General features: G+C 39.4%; 2 protein-coding genes and 1 non-coding gene across 5 annotated transcripts; all 3 read left to right on the top strand.

Annotated features, from left to right (window-relative positions):
• Positions 1-4,188: 4,188 nt before the first annotated feature.
• si:ch211-119e14.1 (cilia- and flagella-associated protein 251) lies at positions 4,189-5,767 on the top strand. Of its 2 annotated transcripts, none has more exons than XM_027169076.2 (3): positions 4,189-4,286; positions 4,920-4,982; positions 5,108-5,767. In XM_027169076.2, the coding sequence occupies exon 3, from the start codon at positions 5,110-5,112 to the stop codon at positions 5,725-5,727; it is 618 nt and encodes a 205-aa protein (XP_027024877.1). In that variant the 5' UTR covers positions 4,189-4,286; positions 4,920-4,982; positions 5,108-5,109; the 3' UTR covers positions 5,728-5,767. The 2 variants fall into 2 exon arrangements, with proteins under 2 accessions (XP_027024877.1, XP_027024878.1); XM_027169077.2 differs by having other exon boundaries at positions 4,209-4,286; positions 4,920-5,000.
• A 1,756-nt stretch (positions 5,768-7,523) lies between these two features.
• Positions 7,524-7,595, top strand: trnaa-cgc. Its single transcript has one exon. It is a non-coding gene; the product is annotated as a tRNA-Ala (tRNA).
• Positions 7,596-7,830: 235 nt separating this feature from the next.
• On the top strand, positions 7,831-25,056 carry dtx4a (deltex 4, E3 ubiquitin ligase a). 2 transcript variants are annotated; one of them, XM_047820082.1, is made up of 9 exons: positions 7,831-8,269; positions 8,634-8,873; positions 11,289-12,210; positions 20,451-20,512; positions 20,615-20,776; positions 21,289-21,350; positions 21,455-21,775; positions 22,721-22,810; positions 22,942-25,056. In XM_047820082.1, the coding sequence occupies exons 2-9, from the start codon at positions 8,663-8,665 to the stop codon at positions 23,167-23,169; spliced, it is 2,058 nt and encodes a 685-aa protein (XP_047676038.1). In that variant the 5' UTR covers positions 7,831-8,269; positions 8,634-8,662; the 3' UTR covers positions 23,170-25,056. The 2 variants fall into 2 exon arrangements, with proteins under 2 accessions (XP_047676038.1, XP_047676041.1); XM_047820085.1 differs by having other exon boundaries at positions 7,831-8,275.
• Positions 25,057-25,203: the final 147 nt, after the last annotated feature.

Below are 25,203 nucleotides of genomic sequence, written 5' to 3'. Positions count from 1 at the left end.
TTATCAATTTACTTTTTTTGTCTATTTGTATTTACATGTGTGTATTTTTTTATTCTCATCTTATTTTTATTGTATTTGTGCTGTTGTCTCTGTTACTGGAAGCTTATGACCCTACAACAAATTGCTTGTATGCAAAAGCACACACAAAAAAAACCCCTTCTGATTCTGATTCTGATTCTTATTCTGAAATACAAAAAAGAGAGTATTGACTTCTTTGGTGTTTATTCTTCTTTGGTGTTTACTTAGAAGGTGCATTCCCTCCACCTACTGGATTGGAGTGTGGATTGCAAAGAAGTAGTGAAGTTAGGTGTATGATGGAGGACTATAGAGTTTTTTCCAGAAAATGAAGTATATCTTACAGAAAAGTATTGCAATTACACATGTTTTGCTATACACATGTTTATTTCCTTTGTGTGTATTGGAACAACACACACAAAAAAAACAGAGGAAAAAGCAAATTTGACATAATTTCACACAAAACTCCAAAAATGGGCCGAACAAAATTATTGGCACCCTTAACTTAATATTTGGTTGCACACCCTTTGGAAAAAATAACTGAAATCAATCGCTAACTATAACCATCAATAGGCTTCTTACACCTCTCACCCAGAATTTTGGACCAATCTTCCTTTGCAAACTGCTCCAGGTCTCATATTGGAAGGGTGCCTTTTCCCAACAACAATTTTAAGATCTATCCACATGTTTTCAATGGGATTTAGATCCGGACTCATTGCTGGCCACCTCAGAACTCTCCAGCGCTTTGTTGCCATCCATTTCTGGGTCCTTTTTGAAGTATGTTTGGGGTTCATTGTCCTGCTGGAAGACCCATTGTCTCAGACGCAAACCCAATTTTCTGTCATTGGGCCCTACATTGCGACCCAAAATCCAAAATGCGCATTCTGGAGATTCTGACGTCCTCTTTCCTGGAGCCAAACCTGTTTCTGGACCAACATGTTCTTGAATGTGGTATAAGTGCCTTCCTTTTATTTCTGTGTCCCACTCCTTCTGCCACACCTTTCTTATTTATTTCACTATGATCCCTCTTACTTCATTTTTACTTAATGATAAATGTATGTCAATATATGAGTGTTTCAAGGCCTGTTTGGCCAGAGTGTCTGCCTTCTCATTTCCTTTCACCCCAATATGTGTTGAAACCCACAGGAAGTTCACTCTAAGTCCAAAGCTACTAGTTCTAAAAAGACTCTGCAGTGCTCCATCAATCAAGTCTTGCCTTGCTGTACATTATTCATCGGGCTGATTAACACTGACAGTGCATCTGTACAGATTACTGACCTATTAGGCTGTACTTCCTCTGTCCACTGAAGTGCTAGCACTATAGCTGATATCTTGGATGTAAATATAGAAATGTTCTGATATTCTTTTTGACATTTTGACTTTAGCTTGTGGGATGACTGATGCTGCTGTATGTCCGGTGTCTGGATCCTTTTATCCATCTCTATATATTTGGACTGCTTTATAATATGTGTGGTCAATGTATTGTTGCACCAATTCACTGCTTAACATGTTCTGTTCTTTATTATGTAGCTGAGTATCCACTAGAGGCATAGGGCAGAGCGCGGGAGGTATTGCTGATATGGACACAGAAAGGGCAACATCAGCCTTACATAAGCCCATATTCTGTGCTTCATTATTAAAATTCCATCCAAAACGTTCTATTCTTTTGTATTAATACTCCCAGTAATCCTTCCTGACTTTTTTAACTGGATGATTTTCCAGGTGTCCTTTAGTCATTTAGTGAAAATCCAAGTGGCATTTCACCCATTTCAACTTGTATTGCATTTATGGGTGATTACCTTACAGCTTCACAGCATATCTTCAGTGCTTGTTATTGCAGCACCTCCAAATTTGCTAGTAGTGTTTTGGCTGAGGAGCAATAAACCATCCTCCCATAATCTATTGCTGCTCTTACCAGTGCACAGTATTTACCTTCTTCTTCTTCTTCTTCTTCTTCTTCTTCTTCTTCTTCTTCTTCTTCTTCTTCTTCTTCTTCTTCTTCTTCTTCTTCCTCCTCCTCCTCCTCATTTGTGCGTTTTATGCTGAAGTGCAAATCAATTTTTAGTTGCATTCCACCACCTCCTGTGCTGAAGTGTTTAGAGACGTCGGTGTAGGATTAAATAAATTAATCCTCATTTTCTAAGCCTGCTGTTTCATAATTATTTATACTGCCTTTATAATGTTTCAGTTAAAATTCTTTATATTTAAAATACCTGTAATTGTCAAATTTGTCTATGTATTTCCTTTCATGGAAAATTTTGGGATGTAAAACAATACATAGGATAGATACATGAACGAGCAGGTGTTCCTAATAAAGTGATCAGGCAGTGTATATAGTCACGATGTTTCCCCCAAAGGTTCAAAAATAGATGTGAAAGGAATTTACTGAAAGATAGTTATTGTAACTAGTGAGGCTAGCAAAATTAATGCTTTGGTGAAATTATTGTATATACAGTAATAATTCCTGACCTAAGAGATGCACATAATAATGGATCTTCAGTGCTGCCTTTTTGACGCCTGTTGCACAGTGAGTCACACGCAAAATGACTCAGAGAACCAAAGGCAAAAATAATTAAAATCTTTTACATGATTTCATTCTTCCATGTCTACAAAATACATGAAAAAAGAAACAATATTGTTAAACTGATAATTCCACACTATAATCATACACCACGAATCTCTTCCATGTCTATCTCTTACCTCACAATAGGGTTGTATATGTAACTTGTGTCCTGTGTTCCATAGACTAATTCAAACAAAATATCTAAGCCATGCCCTAATAATAATTTTCCTATAAGTCCAGCACACACAAAAAACATGTTCCGTCACAAAGTGATACCACTATTTTATTTATTTTATTTTAAGATTTTATGTTCTAGTTTTAGGCTAGCACATTGTGCATAAAGTACTAGATTACACTTTTTTAAATTACACTTTTATTCAATGTTAAATCAATGTTAAGATTTTTAAAAGGCTTCACACACAGCTTTATTATTAAACTGGGTACAATTAGACAGGTGAGTGTTTATGCAAAAATGTAAAGTAATAAAAGGCAAAATTAACTTTAAAACGAGCACCACTGAGTGACAAAGATACATTCCTATGCCATGCTATTCTACCAGTAATAGATAAAAGGATATCTTTTATATTTGATGAAATTATAATTGTGAAATTGTATATAAATTGTGAAATTATACACTATAGAGTCAACACTGTACGCCCCAGTAGAGGAAATTGACTGGTAGCTAACAGTGTCACAGAAACTCAAGAGACATGCAAGTCAAAATGTAAACGCCAACATGTGTCACCTTTCTACTTGAACAACTTTCATACCCTTCTTACTTTCAGAGAACACTTCACTGTTCTTTTTCCACCTTCCTGTTTCTTCACTTAAAATTATCTTTACACTCTTTACACTTACACTATATGGCAGTGAGGTATATTTCTTCATCATTTGTGATCTTCGCTTGTCATGTTAACTCCCTGACTATCTGTAAATCAAGCTCGCTGGTCTGTGACCTCATATGGTTTCTTATGGCTTTAACAACACAGCTGCTTGCTTTGTCAAGTTCTTAGGCTGTCAACTTTTATTTAATTTAAACTCTGAATTCATACAGAGCATTAACGAAACTGTTTTAATATCGATGCTTAGAATTGCCTTGCTAGATAGCGTATGTGCGAACATGCACGTGCTCTCTGAGAATGTATTTGCATGTTACATATCATGCAGAGTTTGTTTTTATTTATTCACTGTAATTGAGTTCTGAGTGTCAAATGCTCACAACAGGATGTGGTCTCTAAAGCAGTAGGCAGTAGTTAAGCATGCTATCTCTCACTAAACCTTTAAGGGCAATCCTTCCTGTATAAGAATACAAATGTACTGCAAGAATTTTGTTTTTTAGCTTAAATTCAATTCACTCTCATGAAATAGGCATGTAATGTAATGTAATGTAAATAAAGTCTCATGAAATGCAATGTGAATAAATTCTCTTGGGCCAAAACATGCCTACAGTTCTACATTTCCATAGGTAAAGTAAAAAAAAATCTTTCATACAAAACATATTAATTTATTTGTAGAGTTGGGTCTAAAATGGACTGATTTAAGTGTGCAAAAATTTGTTATATGTCATTTCCTTTATATCAATAGTTCTATTTTAGAGCCAGTTCAAAGCCTCGCTTTATCTCCACCCTTTTTTTTCTTTTTCTTTCCGCACACTACGCCTGCATGTTCTCTTGACAACTCCTATAAGCTAAAGAACAAACAAGTAACGGTAAGTTCCTGATGTGAGATTTTAATATTAATCCTAATATATCACAGAATATATAGGAATAACTATGGCTGATCTTTGCTATTCTTTAGTGTCCTTATTAATCTGTCTGTATTTTTCACATGTACACTTAGTATTTAGTGTTACATACATATTACATTGTAACTGTAGCGCTTCGACTTAACATCATAAATATTCCAAATGAGATATGGCAAGTTTACCAATAATTTAAACTAATTTAAAATTTTAACAGTAGTTTGTAATGTTTCTTTTTTTCTTTTTTTAATGCATTTTTTCTTCTTTTTCACTTTTGCTAAACTTATTTGTAATAATCACTCTATTTTTTATAGATTTATTTTTTTTCTTAATGTACTATAAATAACAAGCTAAAAAAAAAAACACAGGTGCTTCCTGTATGAGAGTTTTGCAGAAGCTATGTTGCTGCTCTTTAGCACTCAACATTTTGCTAGATTTCTTCATTGATGATAGATAGATAGATAGATAGATAGATAGATAGATAGATAGATAGATAGATAGATAGATAGATAGATAGATAGATAGATAGATAGATAGATAGATAGATAGATAGATAGATAGATAATACACTTATGACTCTACTTATGATTTTTTTCACAGACTCTACAGATGTGGTGGGATCTTTGGATTGTCTCAGATGAAATAATTCACTTTTAATAAAAGGTACCATACACCAGCATGGTAATTTCATTCATTTTGTTTAATTTGTTGTTGATGATGTTTTATGATAAAATTCATTTTTAAGCAAGTTTATCGCTTACACTACGTTTCCTCTCTGTTCTTTTTAGTGATGATGGCAAGCACTTCTGGCAGCAGCACTGTAACAGTTTTGATTCTTTTCTTCATCCTGGTCCTGCTTCTTATTGTCCTGTTTTACCTCTACAAGCGATTGAACCATGAAACAAAGGATCAATATACTATCCAGCGCCTTATCTTCAGTGAGGGAGGTCTTCGTGATCGTGTGATGCAAGGCATTGCAGTGGTGGAGGCCAGGATAGACAACATGAGGTCTCAAGCCCACGATGAAGAGCAAGCTTTAAGCAGTAATGAAGATGGCGGCGTAGACAAAGAAGAAGGAGAAGACAATGCAGGGCAAGGCCACAGTGAAAATGAGAAAACAGACGAGAAGGCAGAGGAAGATGACAATGATTCATCGGATGATTATTCCAGCATTGACCTAAAGGAGAGGGTAAAGCTGAATAACACCAAGGAAGAGAAAAAGAAAGAAAATGAACAAGAGGAAGAAAAGGTGGCAAAAGATGGAGCAAATGGAGACGGCTCTAAACCAGTCGAGGATGATGTGAAGAATGAAGAAAAAGTTGGCTTACTTGTAGATTTGAAGACATTTTCTGGCAGTGCCATTTGGTCTGAGGAGAAAAAGGAAGAGCGTAATGTAACAGCTTTGTGAAGTATAGAAATCTTAAGCCTAAATATGAAGCTTGTGAAGAGAAAAGTGTAAAATTGATGATGTATGTCTGGAAAGATGCACAAAGAGTGTTTTACATTTTACATTTACATTGTGCTTACAAATGTGATGCATCTTTAACAACCATTAGTCCCTCTCACTCACTCATTTTCTACCGCTTTATCCGAACTTCTCGGGTCACGGGGAGCCTGTGCCTACAACCATTAGTTGTTTTTTAAATTCATATATTACATTATTCAAATGTTTTATGTAAAGGCTGGTTTTACTGTTTTTTGTTGTTGTTTTTTTTTTTCAAATAAATGTACATCTTCTATAAAAAAAAATAACTTTTGTGTGTTCTTTAATGAATCTTTGAGGTTTTCAATAATCTAAAATAAATGCCTAGCATTTAGCGTTGGTTATCGCTGTGTAGGGAAAGTGGTAGAGAAAATAGACAGATAGATAGATAGATAGATAGATAGATAGATAGATAGATAGATAGATAGATAGATAGATAGATAGATAGATAGATAGATAGATAGATAGATAGATAGATAGATAGATAGATTTATTGTCATTGCACTGGGTACAACAAAATTCTGTGTCAGTCTTTATGGTGCATAAAATGGTAAAAAAAAACGTGGATAAGATAAGATAAGATAAGATAAGATAAGATAAGATAAGATAAGATAAGATAAGATAAGATAAGATAAGATAAGATGAGATAAGATAAGATAAGATAAGATAAGATAAGATAAGATAAGATAAGATATACCTTTATTAAGGGGATATAATATAATGGGGAAGTTTCTCTGTTACAGCGGCAAAGAAAAAGAAATGCAAATATATAAAAAAAAATAAAGACATAATATAGTATACGGTATTTATACAACACAATGTATAAATACAAAGAAGGAAAAAGAGACCACGAGTAAGTAGTTACGCTAACAGACATATTGCACACAGGTAATATTGCACGTCTGTCACTGAAGGAGCTGCTCAGAGCTGAAACCGTTTCATATAGGGGGTGGGAGTCTTTCTCCAGCAATGATGATAGTTTTGCTAGAATCCTCCTTTCTCCCACCTCCTGTACAGTGTCCAGAGGAATCCCCAGGACTGAGCTGGCCTTCCTGATCAGCTTGTCCAGTCTCTTCCTTTCTACAGTAGAGATGCTGCTGCACCAGCATACCACACCATAGAATATGGCTGAGGCCACCAGAGGGTCAAAAAAGGTCTTCAGTAGCTCTCCCTGCACTCCAAAAGACTGTAGTCTTCTCAGCAAAAAGACTCTGCTCTGTCCTTTCTTATAGATTTCCTCAGTATTGTCCAGTCCAGTTTGCTGTTCAGTTGAACACCCAGGTATTTGTAAGAGTCCACTCTCACAATGTCCAGATAAATATAAAAGAGTATAAACATTAAATCATCCAATAAAATATTATTTTGTTGAAGTAATAAACAGCTGAGATATTGTACTTAAAATAATGACCATGTGAACAGTGTATTATAAATTTAACTGATACTGATGGATGGAACAATTGAACTATAGTGTTGTTGGCCCTTTTTTTTTTTTTGCTTGTGTTTACTTTTGTGCCACACACTATACAAAAAAGAATAGGATACAATTATTTATCGATCAATAGTCGTGTAAGCTAGCAGGGTGAGTCAAATAAATACATCATTTGTCGATTGAAAAAAAAATAAGAAGAAGAAGAAGAAGAAGAAGAAGAAAATGAAAAATAAATCCTGGATTCAGTGCAAGTGTTAGTGATCAAATGTAACGTGTGCATGGGTTCCTACAAGGGGATGTAGCTCAGTGGTAGAGCGCATGCTTCGCATGTATGAGGTCCCGGGTTCAATCCCCGGCATCTCCACGTAGTTTTACTGAAAAAAACAGCAACCTTTTTTTCCTTTATTCCTCTCGTGTATACATTGCGTCGCATATATAATTAATCCACAAGCGTCAATAAGACGCACAGTGCCTTTTAAGTCCATTAAATTATCATTTGCACCACGATTTCGAGACTGGGAGGCGGAGTCTGATAAAGCAGGAAGTGGTGATACTGAACATGATTGGTCTGTGGATTGCGGTGGGCGTGGAAACGGACCAACACACGCAAAACATGTCAGAGCTGAATATTATTGTTAAACGTGTTTTTTTTCAGGGAGGAGAATTTCTGTAGTCAAATTAGGACGTAGCGGTGCCGTTAAACCAGGAGCCAGTATGCGATTAGTCACCAAATCAGCATCGCTCAATCATTTGCCTGGATTATCTCAGTAACTCCAGAGCCTCTAGCTACCTCTGCTAGAAACCCACACACACACACACACACACACACACACACACACACACACACACACACACACACACACACACACACACACACACACACACACACACACACACACACACACACACAGAGGCGCGCGCGGATGCACACAAGCTTTTACCAAATATCCAGATAAAGACGCGTCCTCTAAAGGAACATGATTCTCCTTCGTGTATTTAAACTAACACGAAGCTAAACGCACAAGGCCTTCTTCAGGTGAGTGTCGTTGTTTCTCTAAAATGGTCTTCCATCCTTTATAGTAACGATCAAAGACAACAGATAGATATCTGTACACATTGTACATCATCACATGATTACATTATTACACTGACGCTAATAATCTGGTACTGTGCACAAACTGCGCTCTTTCTCTGTTTTTAGCACTATATGTTATTTATAGAGATGTGTCAAGCTTTAGGAAAGCGTCGTTACTGATACACTGGTGTTTTTTTTTAATGGTGTTAAGGCTTGTTGTTGGATTTGAGACGTGCTGCTAAAGGTATAATGTGAAACATCCATGTTGTGAGACCAGGGGAATAAGAGGCGCTGTGGCTGTGACGCGGTTACTTTCCTTCTCCGCAGGTGTGTGTGTGTGTGTGTGAGACAGAGAGATGTTGCTGGCCTCGGCGGTGGTGGTGTGGGAATGGCTGAACGAGCACGGCCGCTGGAGGCCCTACAGCCCGGCTGTGTCGCATCATATCGAGGCGGTGATCCGCGGAGAGACCCGCGGCGCAGGCAGCGTAGCGCTCGGCCAGGTCGACTCCAGACTGTCGCCCTACATCATCGACCTGCACTCCATGCATCAGTTCCGCCAAGACACAGGTGAGATCTCTAGAACACGATTTTCAGCCTGTTCGCAACTGGAAATGGTAGCCTAGTGGTTAAGGCGGTCATGAGTTCGAATCCCAGGTCCAACAAGCTGCCACTGATTGCTCCCTGAGCAAGGACCTTAATCCTTAGTTGTATAAATTGAAATAAAAAATTTGTAAATCACTCTGTATGAAAGTGTCTGCTAAATGCCATAAAGCTTCATTACGTCTCCCTTCTTGAGGCCTGTGGTGTTTATTCAGAGGAATACCAAAGGGGCATTCAAAAGCAGTAGGAAAAACCCCCCAAAATAATACATAAAAAGTCCAAATAATCTCCGTATCATATGCACCACAATTATGACTGTGATTGCCTCATGTCGTGCTTGTGTATTGGCCTGGGAAAACACATTACAGGGAAACGTTTCTCTTTCACATGCTCCAACCACAAGTTCCACATTTTCATCTAAAGTTTCCATCCCAGTTTGAAAGGTGCAGTGACTACATTTAGAGCATTAATTACTTGTGGGAGAAAAATTGAATGATGACAGGAAATGAGTTATTGTTTTGCATGGGCTGCATCCACTCTGTATCATCACCTGTGGTAAAAGTCGCTCAAGACATTCGTTTCCACACAAGCCCTATCTTTGTCTTTTCACTTGGCTGAACTGTCTCTGCTCAAACACTGGTGAGGAAATAAATGCACATTAATTTAGTCAGTTCTGTTTGCTCATTTGTCATCTGTATGGTATGTGTAAGGACTGTCTTGTCCTTTAGTGATGTGACAGTGATGTGAGAGCACTGAGGCATTGTGAAATGAAAGTATTATGGCATGTACATATCTAGAAACTTGTTCAGATGGTGAATGAGGCTGAAAGCATTTCAGGCAGACAGCCAAAGCAAGGTTATGAATGAATTTTTAAGAACAACATGTTGCTTTCCTAAACATTTCAATGCTAACTTAAACAGAAATATTGATTATATCAGTGACACAAAAATCAATCTTAGTCAAAACCCACTTTTTTTTTTTAAACAATTCTTGGGGATTCCCAGAATTCAACCTTGTGGTTGCATGTGACATTTATTTCCAGGCCACAAAACATTCAATGTAGCATCACAATTAAAGCATTAGTGTAAAGTTGAAGCCGGGTTCCTTAAAACAATACATCATACATAGTTTAGAGATTTCTTAGATATGTTCATGGAACATGCAACGCTAAGTAAGAAGCTCACACATGAGAGGAGATGCAGGTGCTAAAAAGTTTAGAGATATTCAAAGAAAGAACTGATTTTAAATTAGGCTCTGGCTCCGAACAAGCACTCAAACTGTCTTGGTGGAAAAGAGGCACAATATATGCTCATGGCCAGGAAACAGTGATTGTGGGGGAGAGTGAAGCTGTCTGCTCAGGACACCTGGGTAGAGAGGGCTCTCAGGGGGATTTGATTGTGAAATAGTTTGAATATTCAACACCCAGCATTTTCATAGATCCCCAAACTTGCATCTGTAATAGTAATGATCAAGACGGTTAGCTTTGTTTTGGTTAAGTGTTCTCTCTGAATGTGGATAGATCTGTGGGGGAAATGCGAACTTGCGGGTAAGTGTAAGGTGATGAGAAGTATTTTGTTGAATTTATGGAATACTAGCTTAAATGTTTTTCTTGTTCTATGATACAAACAAGTTATTTGTTCAAATAAAGAAATGAACAAATTAGACCTCACGGTGAGGCAGAAAGTTGCGTCTGTAACAGCACAGACTAAAACAAAGAGGTGGATTGTTGGCAGCTAAGAGTTTTGGGAGACTCGATCGCCCTCCTCTAACTGACAAAGGCCATTGTGCAAGACTGACTTGAGTGCTCCACATGGGGAAATGGAGGGACAGAGAAGTGAAGAGAAACAGCCCATTACCCCAAAAACCAAGAGGGAGGAGGAAAGAGATGAATAGCTGTCAAGTGAGGTCATCAGTGGGGGCGGGGAGGTCAAATGAATACTCTTTCTGTCTTATTTTATAGACTGTAAAATTCTTTCGGTACTAATTGCTTTGTGTTGTTTTGTTTTTTATATTGAAGCCATTTTTTAAATTGTGGTATGTCTCTAGAATCTGGTGCTATACTGTTTTTCTGTTATGGCTGTCCCAGATAAACATGTGGACCAAATATGCATTTCATAATCTTGTGGAATTTATTTGAATTTCTTTATCAGTGTTATAATGCATTTATAAACAAGACAGCCTCATAATACTACTGATTCATTTTGCAAAGCTGAGTTCTATGACTTTTATAGTATTGAAAGCTCATCTTAATAATTTGCTTGGTCAGCCAGCATGTAATTGTAAACGAGATTGTGTCCATCAACATATGCTGTAATATCCATTGGGCAGATTTTATTAATATCATTGTCTGAAGGCTTAAATTTAAAAAATATTTTTCTGCAGGTACATTACGACCAGTTCGGCGGAGCTTCTATGACCCGCGCTCAGCTCCAGGGCAGGGCTGGGTGTGGGAGTGGGAGAACGACTCAGGCACATGGACGCCGTATGACACAGAAGTGGGAATTGCCATCCAGGCAGCACGGGAACGGCAGCAACCGTGGCTGGACCTAACTCCGCTCGGCTTCTGCTATCTTATCGATCTGCAGGGCATGACACAGATCAACCGGCAGACACAGCGCCGGCGCCGCATTCAAAGGCGCTGTGACTTGGCCTACCCTCTCGTCTCAGGCCCTCTGCCTAAACCTCATGCTTGGACATCCAATGGGAGTGCAGCACATTCAGGGATGAGTGTGTCTGGGATTGGCAGAGGAAACGGAAGCGCATACCCTAGTGGAGCCCTTCCTGCCTCAACGATCACTTCTCTCGGTCAGCCTTGCTCATGTCAGCAGTGCATGTTGGTCCTAGGTGTCAAAACCAGCAGCATGGCACAGACTCTGGGCCGGAAATCCATTCCTCTGCCAAGACCGAGGAGCCCAAAAACTGTCCAGAGGAGCCACTTATACTCACTCACTCTGCCGCACAGGAATTCCACAACAGCCGGAGGGTTCGCACACTCCCTGTCTGTGCTGGACTCGGCCACGGCCACTCTGTCCATTTCCTCCCGTCCTCCTCCCCCTGCTGTTCCTCCACCTCCTCCACCTTCCTCTACTCCACATGCTACCTCACCACCAAATCAAACATCCTCCAGTGCCCTCATCTCAACAACTGCCACCTGTGCTCCAACCCCTTCAGCCCGAGTCCTGGGCCCTGTGTCCTCAGCAGCCTGTGCTGCCCCAGTGCCACCCCGTTCTAGCCTGGCAGGCCTCAGTCGTCCAGCACTGCAGAGGATCGCCATGGCGCAGTCACGGGCACTTATCGCCTCTGGGTAAGTTTCCATGGCAAAAGCTGCCTCAATCTATCCCTACTGTTTATTTTACCGCATTACTGATATATAACAATTTCCAAATCGGTGCTATCAATGTTCTCAATATTGTCTTTTAAACAATGTGAGATCAGTGACTGTATGGACACAAGCTTTTGTGTCTAACAGACCTGCTTTAACTGAACCATTAAAGCCATCAAGCCAACGTTCACTAGAGTACCTTCTAATTGGTCATTAGTCTGTGAATGAAGAGGACTAAGTTGACAAGTGATTAAGGGAAATTGTCTTGATTCTTCAACTGGTGTAATAGCAGAGCTAAAATCTATGCAGTAGCCCACATTTGCTCTTATATACAGTATATTGTTTGTTTTATATTACTTAGTTTGTTTTTGTTTATACTGTTTTGTTACAATAGCTTCAATTTTTGCACCTTGACAGTTCCCCATTTGTATAAACTATTTTAATTAGAGACTGATGTGTAAACAATGCGTGTTTATACATTTACGTCTTAGGCTGTTGCATAGCGTTGTCATAGCATTTTAGGCTGAGTGGATGTTTCGTTGGGCAAATGGGCTAAATGACTCACAGATATCATTTTAGAGACCCTTTTAGGGTGTTTATACATTACAACACACATCCTCTTTTTCCATCCAGCAGCCAGTCCACCAGTGATGCACCACTAGAATGTTTGCATACCAAAAGTGAATATACAATATAACCAGCATAGGCTAAGGTGGTGTGCTGTGATTTCAGTCAAGTCAAGTCAAGAAGCTTTTATTGTTATTTCAACCATATGTAGCTGTTGAAGTACACAGTGAAATGAGACAACGTTTCTCCAGGATCATGGTGCTACATAAAACAAAGACAGGGCTAGGACTTAGTAAGTAGTCCTAGCCACATAAAGTGCAACTGTGCAACCTGGTGCAAACAGTGCAAGACAAGACAGTGCAGGACAAAAGACAGTGTAGACAAATGGTTACAAGACAATACACAAAAATACAAAAAACAGCACCGAACGAACAGTGTAAATACTGTAAGTTCAGACAATATTGCGTGCAGTAATACTAGAATGAACACAGTAGTCAGAGTGTAATTGTGCCCTAAATTCCTGCAGCGTTGATCAAGTGCAAACCCGAGTACGAGTTGTGTTCATATTCACAGGAATCACAGCACAGTTCCAGTGCAGCTGAACTCACACAAACTCCTGACAATAGTCCCGTGTTCAGTACCACTGTGTGCTTCTTGCTCCCCATGACAGCTTTCACATTACCAACTTTTCATGTGAATCTGTGATCTGTTTAAGCCCAAACCCCCAGTGTGATAGCCTCTTGAGATAAAATCAGTTTCTGTGTCGCTTCGGAAACGGTTTTTAATCTCGGTAATAGTCTGGTAACCCAGTTCCTTACATGCACTGTACGCACTCACTTCATAAGGAACACCTGTCTACTCGTACAGTTACGCAATTATCCACTCAGCCAATCATGTGGCAGTAGTGCGATGCATAAAGCCATGTAGATACAGGGCAAGTGCTTCAAGTAATGTTCAGATCAGTCATATCAGTCTAGGCTAACTAAAGGGGGTCTCAGATTTTCATAGATCATGTTGATAGGTTGGTTTATGTGTCACAGAATCTGTTGTTTCTATTTACAGTCTCTACGGCTTGGTATAGTGTGAGAAACAAAAAACATGCATTGCGGGCTAGTTCTGCAAGAAGTTGTTGATGAGATGAGAGTTCAAGATAGGGCAGAGCAGAATGAGCAGACTGATTTGAGCTGACAGCAAGTTTGCGGTACCTTAAATAACCATTTTTCAAGCTGTGCTGAGCTAAACGTCGTCTCGGAACACACAACACATCACGTATGGCTGTGGCTGAGCTGCAACAGCAGAATACCACATTGGGTTTCAATTCTTATCAGCCAAAAAAAAGGAATTCGAGGCTGCATTGACCTTTTTGAGTGAACCTGCGTCCACTGTTCCCTCAGCTTTCTGTTTCTGTCTTCTAACTGTGAAACCCAGTGTGGTCATCTGCTATATTATTAGCCCATCTGCCCCATTCTTTTCTGTTGGTCACAGCTGTAAAGAGTGGCCATATGAGATTTTAGGCACTGCACTGGTGATACTGGATTGGTTGACTGGGGATTGAAGAGAATGCATGAATGATCAGGTGTACAGCTGTTCCTAATAAAGTGGTCATTGGCTGTAAAATGACAGCCACTGAAAAGGAAATGCTTCTTGTGTGCTTGTCATTTTATAAAATTGTCGATAAAGGGTTGCACTTCAACTTCTTTTCACTGAAGATTGAAGTATTGGCACCCTGCTTGTGTTTGGGTGCGAGCGCTGCCATTACGCCCGACTGGGTCTGGTGCTCAGTCATTCTCCCAGCAGTCTCGGGCACATTTCTGACGCACTTTCTGTCTTAAAATCTTCTTTTGTTTTTGTGGGATTTTTTTCCACTTGTATAATCTTTACACAGACTACTTTCACATGTAGTTTTATTGTGAAAGGAAGCAAAAACCAGTTTCTGTACAATGAAAAAGAGACTAAATATACCTGTTCTGGAAGAATACAGTGTTCTGGGTAATTTACTTATATGATTTAACATCTTTTAATATTAAGATTTAACAGGTACTCAGTATTGGGGTCATGATGGTATAATTTGTTCTTTGATACAGGTCCCACAATAAACACCAAATAACTGGTCCTGATACTGTAGAATGAAACATCTTTAAGTCCTGACATTTCAGTCATTTTGAAATTTGATCACTGGTGTCAAATATTTAGAAAATATGTATATAGTGTGTGAATTTCAAGAGCATGAACGAGCCAACGGGAACGCTTAAATAAAACGAATTATTTATATGAAAATAAATGTATAGCATTTTATTTTACAACATTAATTCCTTAAGATATTGTGTATAGTGGATGCAAGTAGTGCATAAAAATGAAAATAACTGATTGGGTTTTGATAACTGTGATTGTGCTTTATGGTGTGTGTGTGTGGGTGTGTGCTTGTGTGAGTGCATCGCTCTGAACAGTGTATGCTGTCTTTTCCTGCTTGGTGGTTAAACTTGTTGCTGTCTGGCCTTTAAACTGGGCTGAAAGCGACGAGTTTTTCACTTTCTTTGATGGTTGTTGCTTGTCGCTTGTCGCTTCTACAAAACATACCCAGGAAGACATAAAAACCACAATCACTTACGAGCTACAGTACATGAGAAAGTGAATCTCAAGCACAATGAACAGCCTCTGACTGATTACATTTTGATGCCAGAGCAAAGCAAGCTTGTTTGGGAAAGTCATTCACTGTGCAGTTATCAATAATATAATCTTATTCATATTAATATTAATAGATTCAAAGTAAATTGGTATTGAAGTAAAAAAAAAAATAATAATTCAAAGAAAAAAAAACTTTGTGTTGCATTCTGGGAAAGAAATGATACCAGACCCGTGTTTGGCATTCTGTAAGTTATTATCTAGCAAAATATGAAGGCTCAGTGAGGAGGAACTGATAAACAATTGTAATATGTGGCTGTGCAGAGGTGAAGAACTCTGAAATTCCTTCACAATCTTAATGTGCAACGTCTCAACACCCAAGGACACATTTTTGTCTGTGAAAGAGAAACGTAGTTTCAGGGTTCTTCTACAGCTAGGTTTGTCTCCAGTGTTCCTGCAAACCCTGTCTGTTTCACACAGAGAATAGGAAGTGAAGGAAATTAAGGAAAGCATTCTAGACTGGAGTTGCAAGTCTTCCATCAATGTCAACAGGTCACTCCTGTTCATTAGGTTCCCTACTTGTCTCGCTCTGCTGTGCTTCCCTCCTTCTCCAGTTCCCAGGCTCTGTTCATTCTTCAGGGCCCCTGCAGTCCCATTGTGTAAGTGTGTGAGAGTATGCATGTGTGCGCACAGAGCGTATCCACAGCAACCTTTTGTCAGCAGCCGGCAGCTTGGTTTGTATTTGCAACACAATGCAGCTGTGTGTGTGTGTGTGTGTGTGTGTGTGTGTGTGTGTGTGTGTGTGTGTGTGTGTGTGTGTGTGTGTGTGTGTGTGTGTGTGTGTGTGTGTGTGTGTGTGTGTGTGTGTGTGTGTGTGTTTTGGGAGGACGACTATCTCGAAGGTGCTGTTGCTGGAGGAGTTGTTTGTTTGGCAAGTGTTTGGTTTGTGTGTGTTTGTGTGTCACAGACACAGACACTGTCCTTTAAATACAAAAGCCTGTCTCAGACACTGGAAAGCTTCAGGCTGGAGCAGAGAAGAAACGAGGATGAAGCATAGGCGTGCCAACAGACAAGCACACACTGACTGTGGCATACTGATCAGTCACTCTGAGAGGAAAGTTTACTCTGAGGAAATGTCACTTTCAATTTGGCCTGTGTGCTCCCATACACTCTCTCACACAGTCACACAACCACACACCCACAACTACATTTAGATATTTGCATGTAGTGGAAACTTCTCAACACGTCCACAAAGGAAACAAACTTGATGATGTGAATCTTCGTGATGTGTAGTTCGGGAAAATAAACCTTCTTTATTTATTTGATTTTTTTTTGCTTTTAGAGATTTTTTTTTTAAGTCATTTGTTTTGTCTGCCTCAACAGGTGTCCTGTCTTGCTCTAAACCACTAGAGAGTGCATCTGATATGCTGAGGTACTTAGTGCTGCCAAGTAGAAGTGTGTGTGTGTGTGTGTGTGTGTGTGTGTGTGTGTGTGTGTGTGTGTGTGTGTGTGTGTGTGTGTGTGTGTAAGGGACAGTATAAATAGAGTATTTTTAACAGACTGGATATTACAGTAATTTGTATACAGATATTAGAGGGCTGTAAGGCTGCACTTAAACTATTGCTACAGCAATATATTCTTAGTTAATCCAATCAGAAAGTTTCCTAAAAACCCAGTGGCCACTTCCATGATGGCTTTCTCTTTGCTTTTACTTCTTTTTTGTTTTTTTTTGTTTGTTTCTAGGCATGGTAAAGAAAACATTTTGTCATATTTGAAGGAGAGCACTGAGGTTGTGAATGTTTAATTAAAGACAAACATTTTCAACACTACCAGTGACACTTTTGATGTCATGCAGCGGGTCTTTGTCACTGTTGAGATTTCTCAGCACCTGTGGTCTTATAAATGTTTCTGATTGGGGAGGAGGGAATATATCACAATCAAAACTAGCTTGTATTTAACACTCTCATTCTATTTTGTTTTTTCTTCCCTTATCTCACCATATCCAGCTGGTTCATTAGGAATCTAAATCCAGCTGCTTTGACATTGTACGTCACATTAAACGCACATTTAGTATTATTCTGTTCAGTATTCTGCAGGTAGAGATGTAGGTTTAGGTCCCTACTGAGCACACTGGATCTGATATTAACACTGCCCAAGATTATTTTTAACTGGAATTTAGGTATTTCTGATATTTTTGAAACTAGATAGGAAAAAAATGTTTTTCAAATGTTGAATAATAAAATCACACAACATGGGGAAACTTAAAAGATGTTAGAAATATGTCTTGTCCACCGTCTGGATTTTTTTTTTAATTCTCTAATTCGTATTCGTACATTTCGCTACATTTTCTCTCTCTGTCTCTCTCCTTCTCGGTCTCTGTCTCTCTCTCCTTCTCGGTCTCTGTGTGTGTGTCTCTCTCTCTCTCTCTCTCTCTCTCTCGTTCAAACGAGATCAAGGCTTACAAAACCTGGCACCATGTCATCATCTCTGATTCATATCTTCTTTTTTCTTTATACCCTTAAACTGAAGTGTTCTTGATGCGCTGGTCTAAAAACGAACGAAAAGCCATCATCTCTAGCATGTAGCACAGTATTATTTTTCAGTTCGAGCATATCGAGATGAGGCGTTGACTCTATAATAATCAAGGATTTTAAAAATCTGTGTGTGTGTGTGTGTGTGTGCGCGCGCGTGCGTGTGTGCGTGTATGTGCGTGTGTGTGTGTTGCTCAGTCAGATACCTCGGCTGACATTTCAGACATATTCCGTTGCCTGACTGTTCATCAGCCTTGTGTGAATTTTGACCTTTGTGGATTTACACATGAATCATAAGCTGCCATTCAGTCATGGGTTTCATGTATAAGGCTCGTGTTTAAGCCAAAAGTATCTGTATGAAGATTTAATGAGAGAACTGACAATTGTCCCGTCACTTGAACTCAAATGAATCATTCTGTTTTAGAGACGTTCTGCGTGTTCACATGTCCTCCGAGTGGCATTTAAAAAGGTGTCAGAAAGTAAACAGGATTACGGGCTGTCACGAGTCTCGTGAGCAGCTGACTGTGATTTGGGATTGTCATGACTTCAGCACGCTCCTGATGCTCATATCCCTTCTGCTCCTTCCACCTGGTGGTTGAATTTTTTCTCTTCTTTGTCACGTAGCAGCAAGATGTGTGCCGTCTGCTTCTGGGTAGCGCTAGGTGACTGCTTTATTGCTCGCCATATGGGTTTTGTGTTAATACGGCTGAGATTAGCCAGCAAAAAACGTGACTGTGGGGTTTACATTTGTCTCTTGCTCTGGTTCTCTCACCCATCCTTTTAAAAATTTCTCCACACCTCAACCAATCACATCTGCCCCATGTTCACACACTGAGTAGGTTTTCAAGGCTTCCTTTAGGTTTGTCATGGTACATAAACACATTTGTGGTATATCGAGTCTTGTTTTTGTTTAATTTGTAGCTTGCTCTCATTTCTTTACTTTCAGTGTTACGTATTTCTATCCTGTTATCATATCTTATATTAGTTAGAGAAATAATCATAAATCTTGACAATATTGGTTTAGATTTTATTAAATTAGTCAAGCTGACATCGAACATGAATCATTGGCTAATATTCAGTTGCGTTTAAGAAATCATGAGGTGGAAATTTAGTCTGCTTTTGCATTTGTATGTTTAAGACTTGTAACATTTAAAATGGAGCTGATGTGGGTGAGTGAATGGGTCTGTTCAAAAAGCTCATAATCAAAATTTTATATATGTCTTTTACTTGGTGTGCATATTTGTAAATGTAATATATCACCCCGTCCATCTTCCCTAACCACTTTATACTGCTCCGGGCTGCTGTGGATCCGGAGAGAACCGGACACGAGCCGGGAATACGCATGACACACATTTATTTACAGCTAAGAGTAATTTAATTAGGCTGTCGAGTTTATTGGGAGGGTGGAGAAACTCTTGAGTATCAGCTTTTCATTCTTCCCAGTTAATGCCTTCTGTCTTGGAATAATACTTGAAATCCTTCTCCTCCTGCTTCTTCTTCTTCACCTTCTTTTTCCTCTTCTTTTCCTTATTGTGTGTATGTGTGTGTATGTGTGTGTATGTGTGTGTATGTGTGTGTATGTGTGTGTGTGTGTGTGTGTGTGTGTGTGTGTGTGTGGCTGTGATGGAACATTATGGCGGAGTGTTAACGTGTGACGTCGAGAGGTAATCCCGAGCTCTGTGACGTGACCCTCTCTCCCAGCTGCTGATCAACAGATGGAAACAGGTGGATTAGCTCTATAAGAGGCGATTCTGCAGGCAGATGAGACACTCGCTAAACCGTTGAGAGAAGGAGCTGTTTGTTTTTATTTAGTTTTTATACTGACTTGTTTTGTACTGTAGGGTGTTTTTGTTAAAAATCAAAAAGCTCAGCCTTGTTTAAAGTTCTCACTAAAGACGTGTGAAAAGCGTGAAAGAAAACCAAAAAAAAAAAGAGTGGAGTTTTCTCTGGTTGTTTTCCCCACATTGGTCAAAACATGACTGTAATCAAGTTGAGCTCGTAAGTATATTCTGAAGCGATACTCTCTTTGTGTCGTCATCGTCTTTGATAGCTGTTTTTGCGCTGACGTTTTTATAACAACAGTCGTGTTTTAGTGGTGTTTTTAAATCATTTTTTTTCCCCAGTCTGATTTGGTGTATGCTTAATTATAAGAAGTGCAGTGTTATCTAACTGTTATTCAGTGAGGATGAACGGGTGTGTTGCTGCTTTATCAGTTGTGTAGCCGGAAACTGATTTGTACTTCATCTTCATTTTCAGACACACACAAAATAATGAACCGAATCGATGCATATAGAAGTATTTATATTGATGTCATCATCAAATCTGACAGCGTGACTTAGTTTATATTTGGTAGCACAATTGACTTAATCAGGTCAGGACAGGGGGGTTTATGGTATCGTCAACAGGATGACACACCGGATGTCAATATCTGATAAGTCTGTTTTCGTCTTATGAAGGATGAGTTCAAATTCTTATCTGTTACATTACTCTGGTATGTTTCAGAGTCCCAACAGTCCCAGTGAAGAACCTAAATGGTTCCAGTCCTGTTCACCCAGCGCTGGCTGGTGGGTAAAACACACTAACACCCAAATGAAGATTTTGATTACTGTCACTAAGGGGGGAAAAAGGATTTTAATTAAGAAATTTATTGTATTGTTCTTTGGCAGGCATTACCGGTATCTTAATGAGTGCTGCAGGACTTCCTGTCTGCTTGACCCGGCCACCCAAATTGGTACTTCACCCCCCGCCCGTGAGCAAGAGTGACATAAAGCCTGTGCCTGGCCTCGGCCACTGCTGCCGCAAAACCACCAAGAAACAAGCACGCAAAGGTCAGAATACACACACATCTGGTCTGTTCATGCAGTGAAAGCCAAGACGTTCATATTAAAATAGTTGATTAGATATTATGGAGTCTCAGCATGTGAAATACCATGAAAGCAAATTGAACTTGCTTAAATGATTAACATGGTGGGAAATGAAACAAATTTGGAGTTGGAAAATTTATCCGCATTGTCCACATTTTTTAATCATCGGTCGCTTCATGCTGTAGGTTTTCTAACATAACAGAAAAAATCTACGGCAGCGAACCAGTAATTATTACAATACTCTGTACATTATACTTTTAGATCTTTTCCCTAAGAAGAAAGAATAAGATTCTAACAGTATCCAAAGCGATCATGACTTGTGTTCCCTTAATTTATGCTATACAAATGTGGTAGCATTGTAAAATCTTAATGCATATTTGAGACACTTTGATGACGACTTTACAAACTGCTCTGTGTGTACACACTAATACTTACCTGGTTCCTTAACCTTTCCATATTGTTGCTCACACTCGCAGGCAGAACTCCAGAGGAAGTCGTGAGAAGGTACCTGCAGAAGGTCCGCAATCCTCCAGAGGAGGTACATTTCTGATTCTTTTATTTATCTCATGAACATGCAGCCCACGATTTTTCCTGACACAGATATCATTATCACTGACTGCATTTATTTCCTGTTCTTTCAAGGACTGCACTATTTGTATGGAGGCTCTGGGAGGCCCCTCAGGCTACAAAGGCCCTGGCGTGGGTGGCATATCCCGGGCAGAGTCGGTCGGCCGTCTGTCTCAGTGTGGGCACCAGTACCACCTGCAGTGCCTAGTGGCCATGTACAACAATGGCAACAAAGATGGCAGCCTGCAGTGCCCCACCTGCAAGACCATCTATGGAGTAAAGACTGGCAACCAACCACCAGGAAAGATGGAGTATCACGTTATCCCCCACTCACTGCCCGGACACCCAGACTGCAAATCCATCCGGATTATCTACAACATACCCCCCGGCATTCAGGTACATTCAGATACAGCTAATCGGACTCATCACCTTTATCCTGTACTGAAGGATTTCTGTGCTGAGTGGAGTGGTCTCTTCTGTGATGAGTCCTAACTGAATAATCTGATAGGATAAAAATGGTGTGAATCATATAGATTACGACCTTAACAGTTACCAGATCCCAACCTGATTCAACAACTACGGAGATGTTAATCTCCACCACCAGTATCGACACTAGATCGGGAATTCCTTTCAGAAGATTTGCAAATCTCCCTTATCCAGAGCCACTTACATTTTTATCTCACTTTATAAGGCTGAGCAATTGAGGGTAAAGGGCCTTGCTCAGGGGCCCAGCAATGGCAGCATGGTGAACCTAAGAACTCACAACCCTCTGATCAGTAGTCCAACACATTAAGCACTAAAGTACAACATCTTGCCCTTATTCTGTTGTATAGTAATGCTAACGGTACTGCCAGGAACTGTTTTTAAACCTTTAAGTGCTCAGCTGTGTAATGAAGCCAAGGCCTGGTATAGTCCTATATAGCAATCTGATAAATCTCTTCAAAAACAGTTTCACTAGGATTTTGCGATCATAGAAGTAAACTCTTGAAATATTCAGAGAAGCTTGCAAAATTTCTGCAGACGTCCTCGAAACACAACCACACACACATACACACCCTCTATGATTCACATGCGTACTTCATTACTTATTAAATACGTTACAACATAAGTACAGCAATCACAGAAAGCAATCATTTCCCGGTATCGTGTTCTTGCAACATCGTCAATTCTAGGAGATTTCTGAGAAAGAAACTAAAAACAGATCCAGCAAAATCATGCATTTTTGTTTGAGTTTTTCATGAAGTTTTCATACCCTGTAATCTATAACTTATGATGCTATTGTGAAGCTGTGACACTTTAATTGCATAAGATGAGTCTGAACTATCCTTGTTTTTTCCACAGGGCCCTGAGCATCCAAACCCTGGGAAGCCATTCACAGCACGTGGCTTTCCCAGACACTGCTACCTCCCTGACAGTGAGAAAGGCCGCCTAGTAAGTGTGCACAATCCTCCATTAAACCAGTAACAACCTGTTCCTCTTCAGTCTAAATGAACAGCTGTATCAGTATACACCTATCAATTGTATCACGCTTTGAACATCTGTTTTCAAATCCAATCTTTCAGGTGTTGAAGCTGTTACTGGTGGCATGGGACCGCAGACTCATCTTCTCTGTTGGAACCTCCAGCACGACTGGAGAGACCGACACGGTCATTTGGAACGAAGTCCATCACAAGACTGAGTTCGGCTCGAACTTGACGGGTCACGGCTACCCCGACTCAGGCCACCTGGACAACGTCCTGGAGGAACTGAGGGCACAAGGTATCACTGAGGAAGACTGTCTGAGGGACTGAGAGAATAAACGGGACAAGACATTGTGCCAAGTTGCGATCTAGAGATCACATTTCAGAAGCAGCTGGAACTTGACTTTTTTGCTGATTATTGAGAATCCAGTGTTAAAGAAAATGGAGTGTACTAAGTCACAAACTCGTTCTTTTCTGTGATATTGTCCCTCCTGATGATGATGGAAGCTTTGGAACCAGATTGTAGCCCACTTCTGTTTCAGAACTAGTATAACAGACCTGATGGAAAATGGGTACAAACTTATTTACTATTGCTGGTGTCTGTTCAACACTTTCTCGTATTGTAGTTCTGTGAAGGTTCTCCACGCTGAGGTACTTCTGTGCATGTAAGTATAACATTTGGTAGAATGAGTCCTTCTTTTGTATGGCGGAGGCCCTCGATTTTTTTTTTTTTTTTTTTTTTGTTTTTTTTTTTTTTTGCTACGAAGCGCCGGTGGCAGTTTCAGATGGAATGTGAATGTTTACTGCCCTCTAGTGGCACTTGATTATACATTCCATCCATAATCATGGTACAGTCACTCGATTTTTTTCATGGGTTTTCGTTTTTACTTTAATTGACACTACATTAATGAATCTTTTATACTCATTTGAATTCTGTTGTACCTTATTTTATGTTATAGATATATAGTTCATAAATTAGATGCCAGTAATTTAGTCTGATTTTGTATTATAAAGCTATTAAGCCTGTCAAAGGGCTGTTGAACCTGTCCTTGGACATTAAACTCAACTCACTTCAAGTATTAATCAGTATTAAAGCCAGCGATCAGTGTCGAAATTGGGGACGATGAAAAACACATGAATCCAGCCAGTTTCCTCCTAACCCTTTAATTCCCAAAGCCACATGGAAAGCATGAGTTTATGAAAATGAAGTTTTATTGTGATTAGACATGCAACCGGAGATTAAATGTACAACATCTGGACCAATGCTAAATCTAACCATATTTCGGATAAACGTGATCCACAACATGTCAGACTCGTGCAGAGGTCTGACATAATGTCATGTAACTCAAGACACCATATTGGTCATTGGGGAGCGGTGTTAACTACCAGCTTGGAGAACGTTTGCTTGCTTTGGAACATCTGGTCCTACTTTGTGGGTAGATTTGTGCTGTGGTCTCCAGTTACGTTTCTAGTCAGTCATTGGTAGGTCCATGATGGACACGTTTACAAAAAAAAAAAAAAAAGGTATTGTTGTCAAGACATTTGAGCATGTGTGTACATGCAAATATAAGCTTACATTTATAGTTGAAGTATTATTGTGTGCTGTATGTGTTTATGTACACGTTCTGACTCAGTACCATCTTTTTGCATCACCTGTTGCAGTCACTCATAAGGCAAGCACTTATAACTCTTCTTTTTTTTTTAATTATTATTATTATTTTTATTTGTTATACATTTTGATTTTTAGTAATGTCTTATAAGCTGTATTTTTTAATTTTTTTTGTACTGTGAAGACTTACTCATTGATTGCACTTGTATTTGTTCATGATAGTTGCTCTGGTTATTGCAGTAAAAATGTCAGCCAAGAGGAAGCTGCAAAGAAACGGTGATGGAGCTAGAACTGTTGTTGCTCTATAATATAAAACTGTACAGAATAACATGCATATTCAATAGCTGCTGAAATACTGAATGATTATTAAAAAGAAGATATGTGTAGGGTTTGTTCATCTCAAATGCTTTGTGTTATGTTATTCTGGTTCACTTCAAACCACATGAATTCATTTATTTACAGGATGATGAGTTTCCTGTTTTTAAAAAAAAAACTCCGCTGTGACTGACTAGTTACAAACATAACTTAGTTTTATTATTTTAAGCTTGGAGGACAGGGAATTAAGTGTTGGTCTGAACTGCACAATTAAAAGAAAAATCCACTCTGAATGACTTCATTCATTTCATTTCCTTCTACCGCTTATCCTACACAGAGGAGCCTGGAGTCGATACAGGGAGCCTGGAGGGAACAAGGCAAGGGGTTACCCTGGACAGGGTGCCAACTGATTACAGGGAACAGTCACACACAAACAGAGA

Source organism: Tachysurus fulvidraco, chromosome 1 (genome assembly GCF_022655615.1).
Source record: "Tachysurus fulvidraco isolate hzauxx_2018 chromosome 1, HZAU_PFXX_2.0, whole genome shotgun sequence".
Taxonomy (NCBI): Eukaryota; Metazoa; Chordata; class Actinopteri; order Siluriformes; family Bagridae; genus Tachysurus; species Tachysurus fulvidraco.
This window is presented reverse-complemented; position numbering and strand designations above follow the sequence as displayed.

Bases quoted from the DNA above. Each gene is read 5' to 3' on its own strand.
- si:ch211-119e14.1 (XM_027169076.2), top strand. From the start codon at position 5,110: ATGATGGCAAGCACTTCTGGCAGCAGCACTGTAACAGTTTTGATTCTT.
- dtx4a (XM_047820082.1), top strand. From the start codon at position 8,663: ATGTTGCTGGCCTCGGCGGTGGTGGTGTGGGAATGGCTGAACGAGCAC. The intron at 12,211-20,450 runs GTAAGTTTCCAT...GGTATGTTTCAG, and splicing joins CGGGCACTTATCGCCTCTGG to AGTCCCAACAGTCCCAGTGA. The intron at 22,811-22,941 runs GTAAGTGTGCAC...CCAATCTTTCAG, and splicing joins ACAGTGAGAAAGGCCGCCTA to GTGTTGAAGCTGTTACTGGT.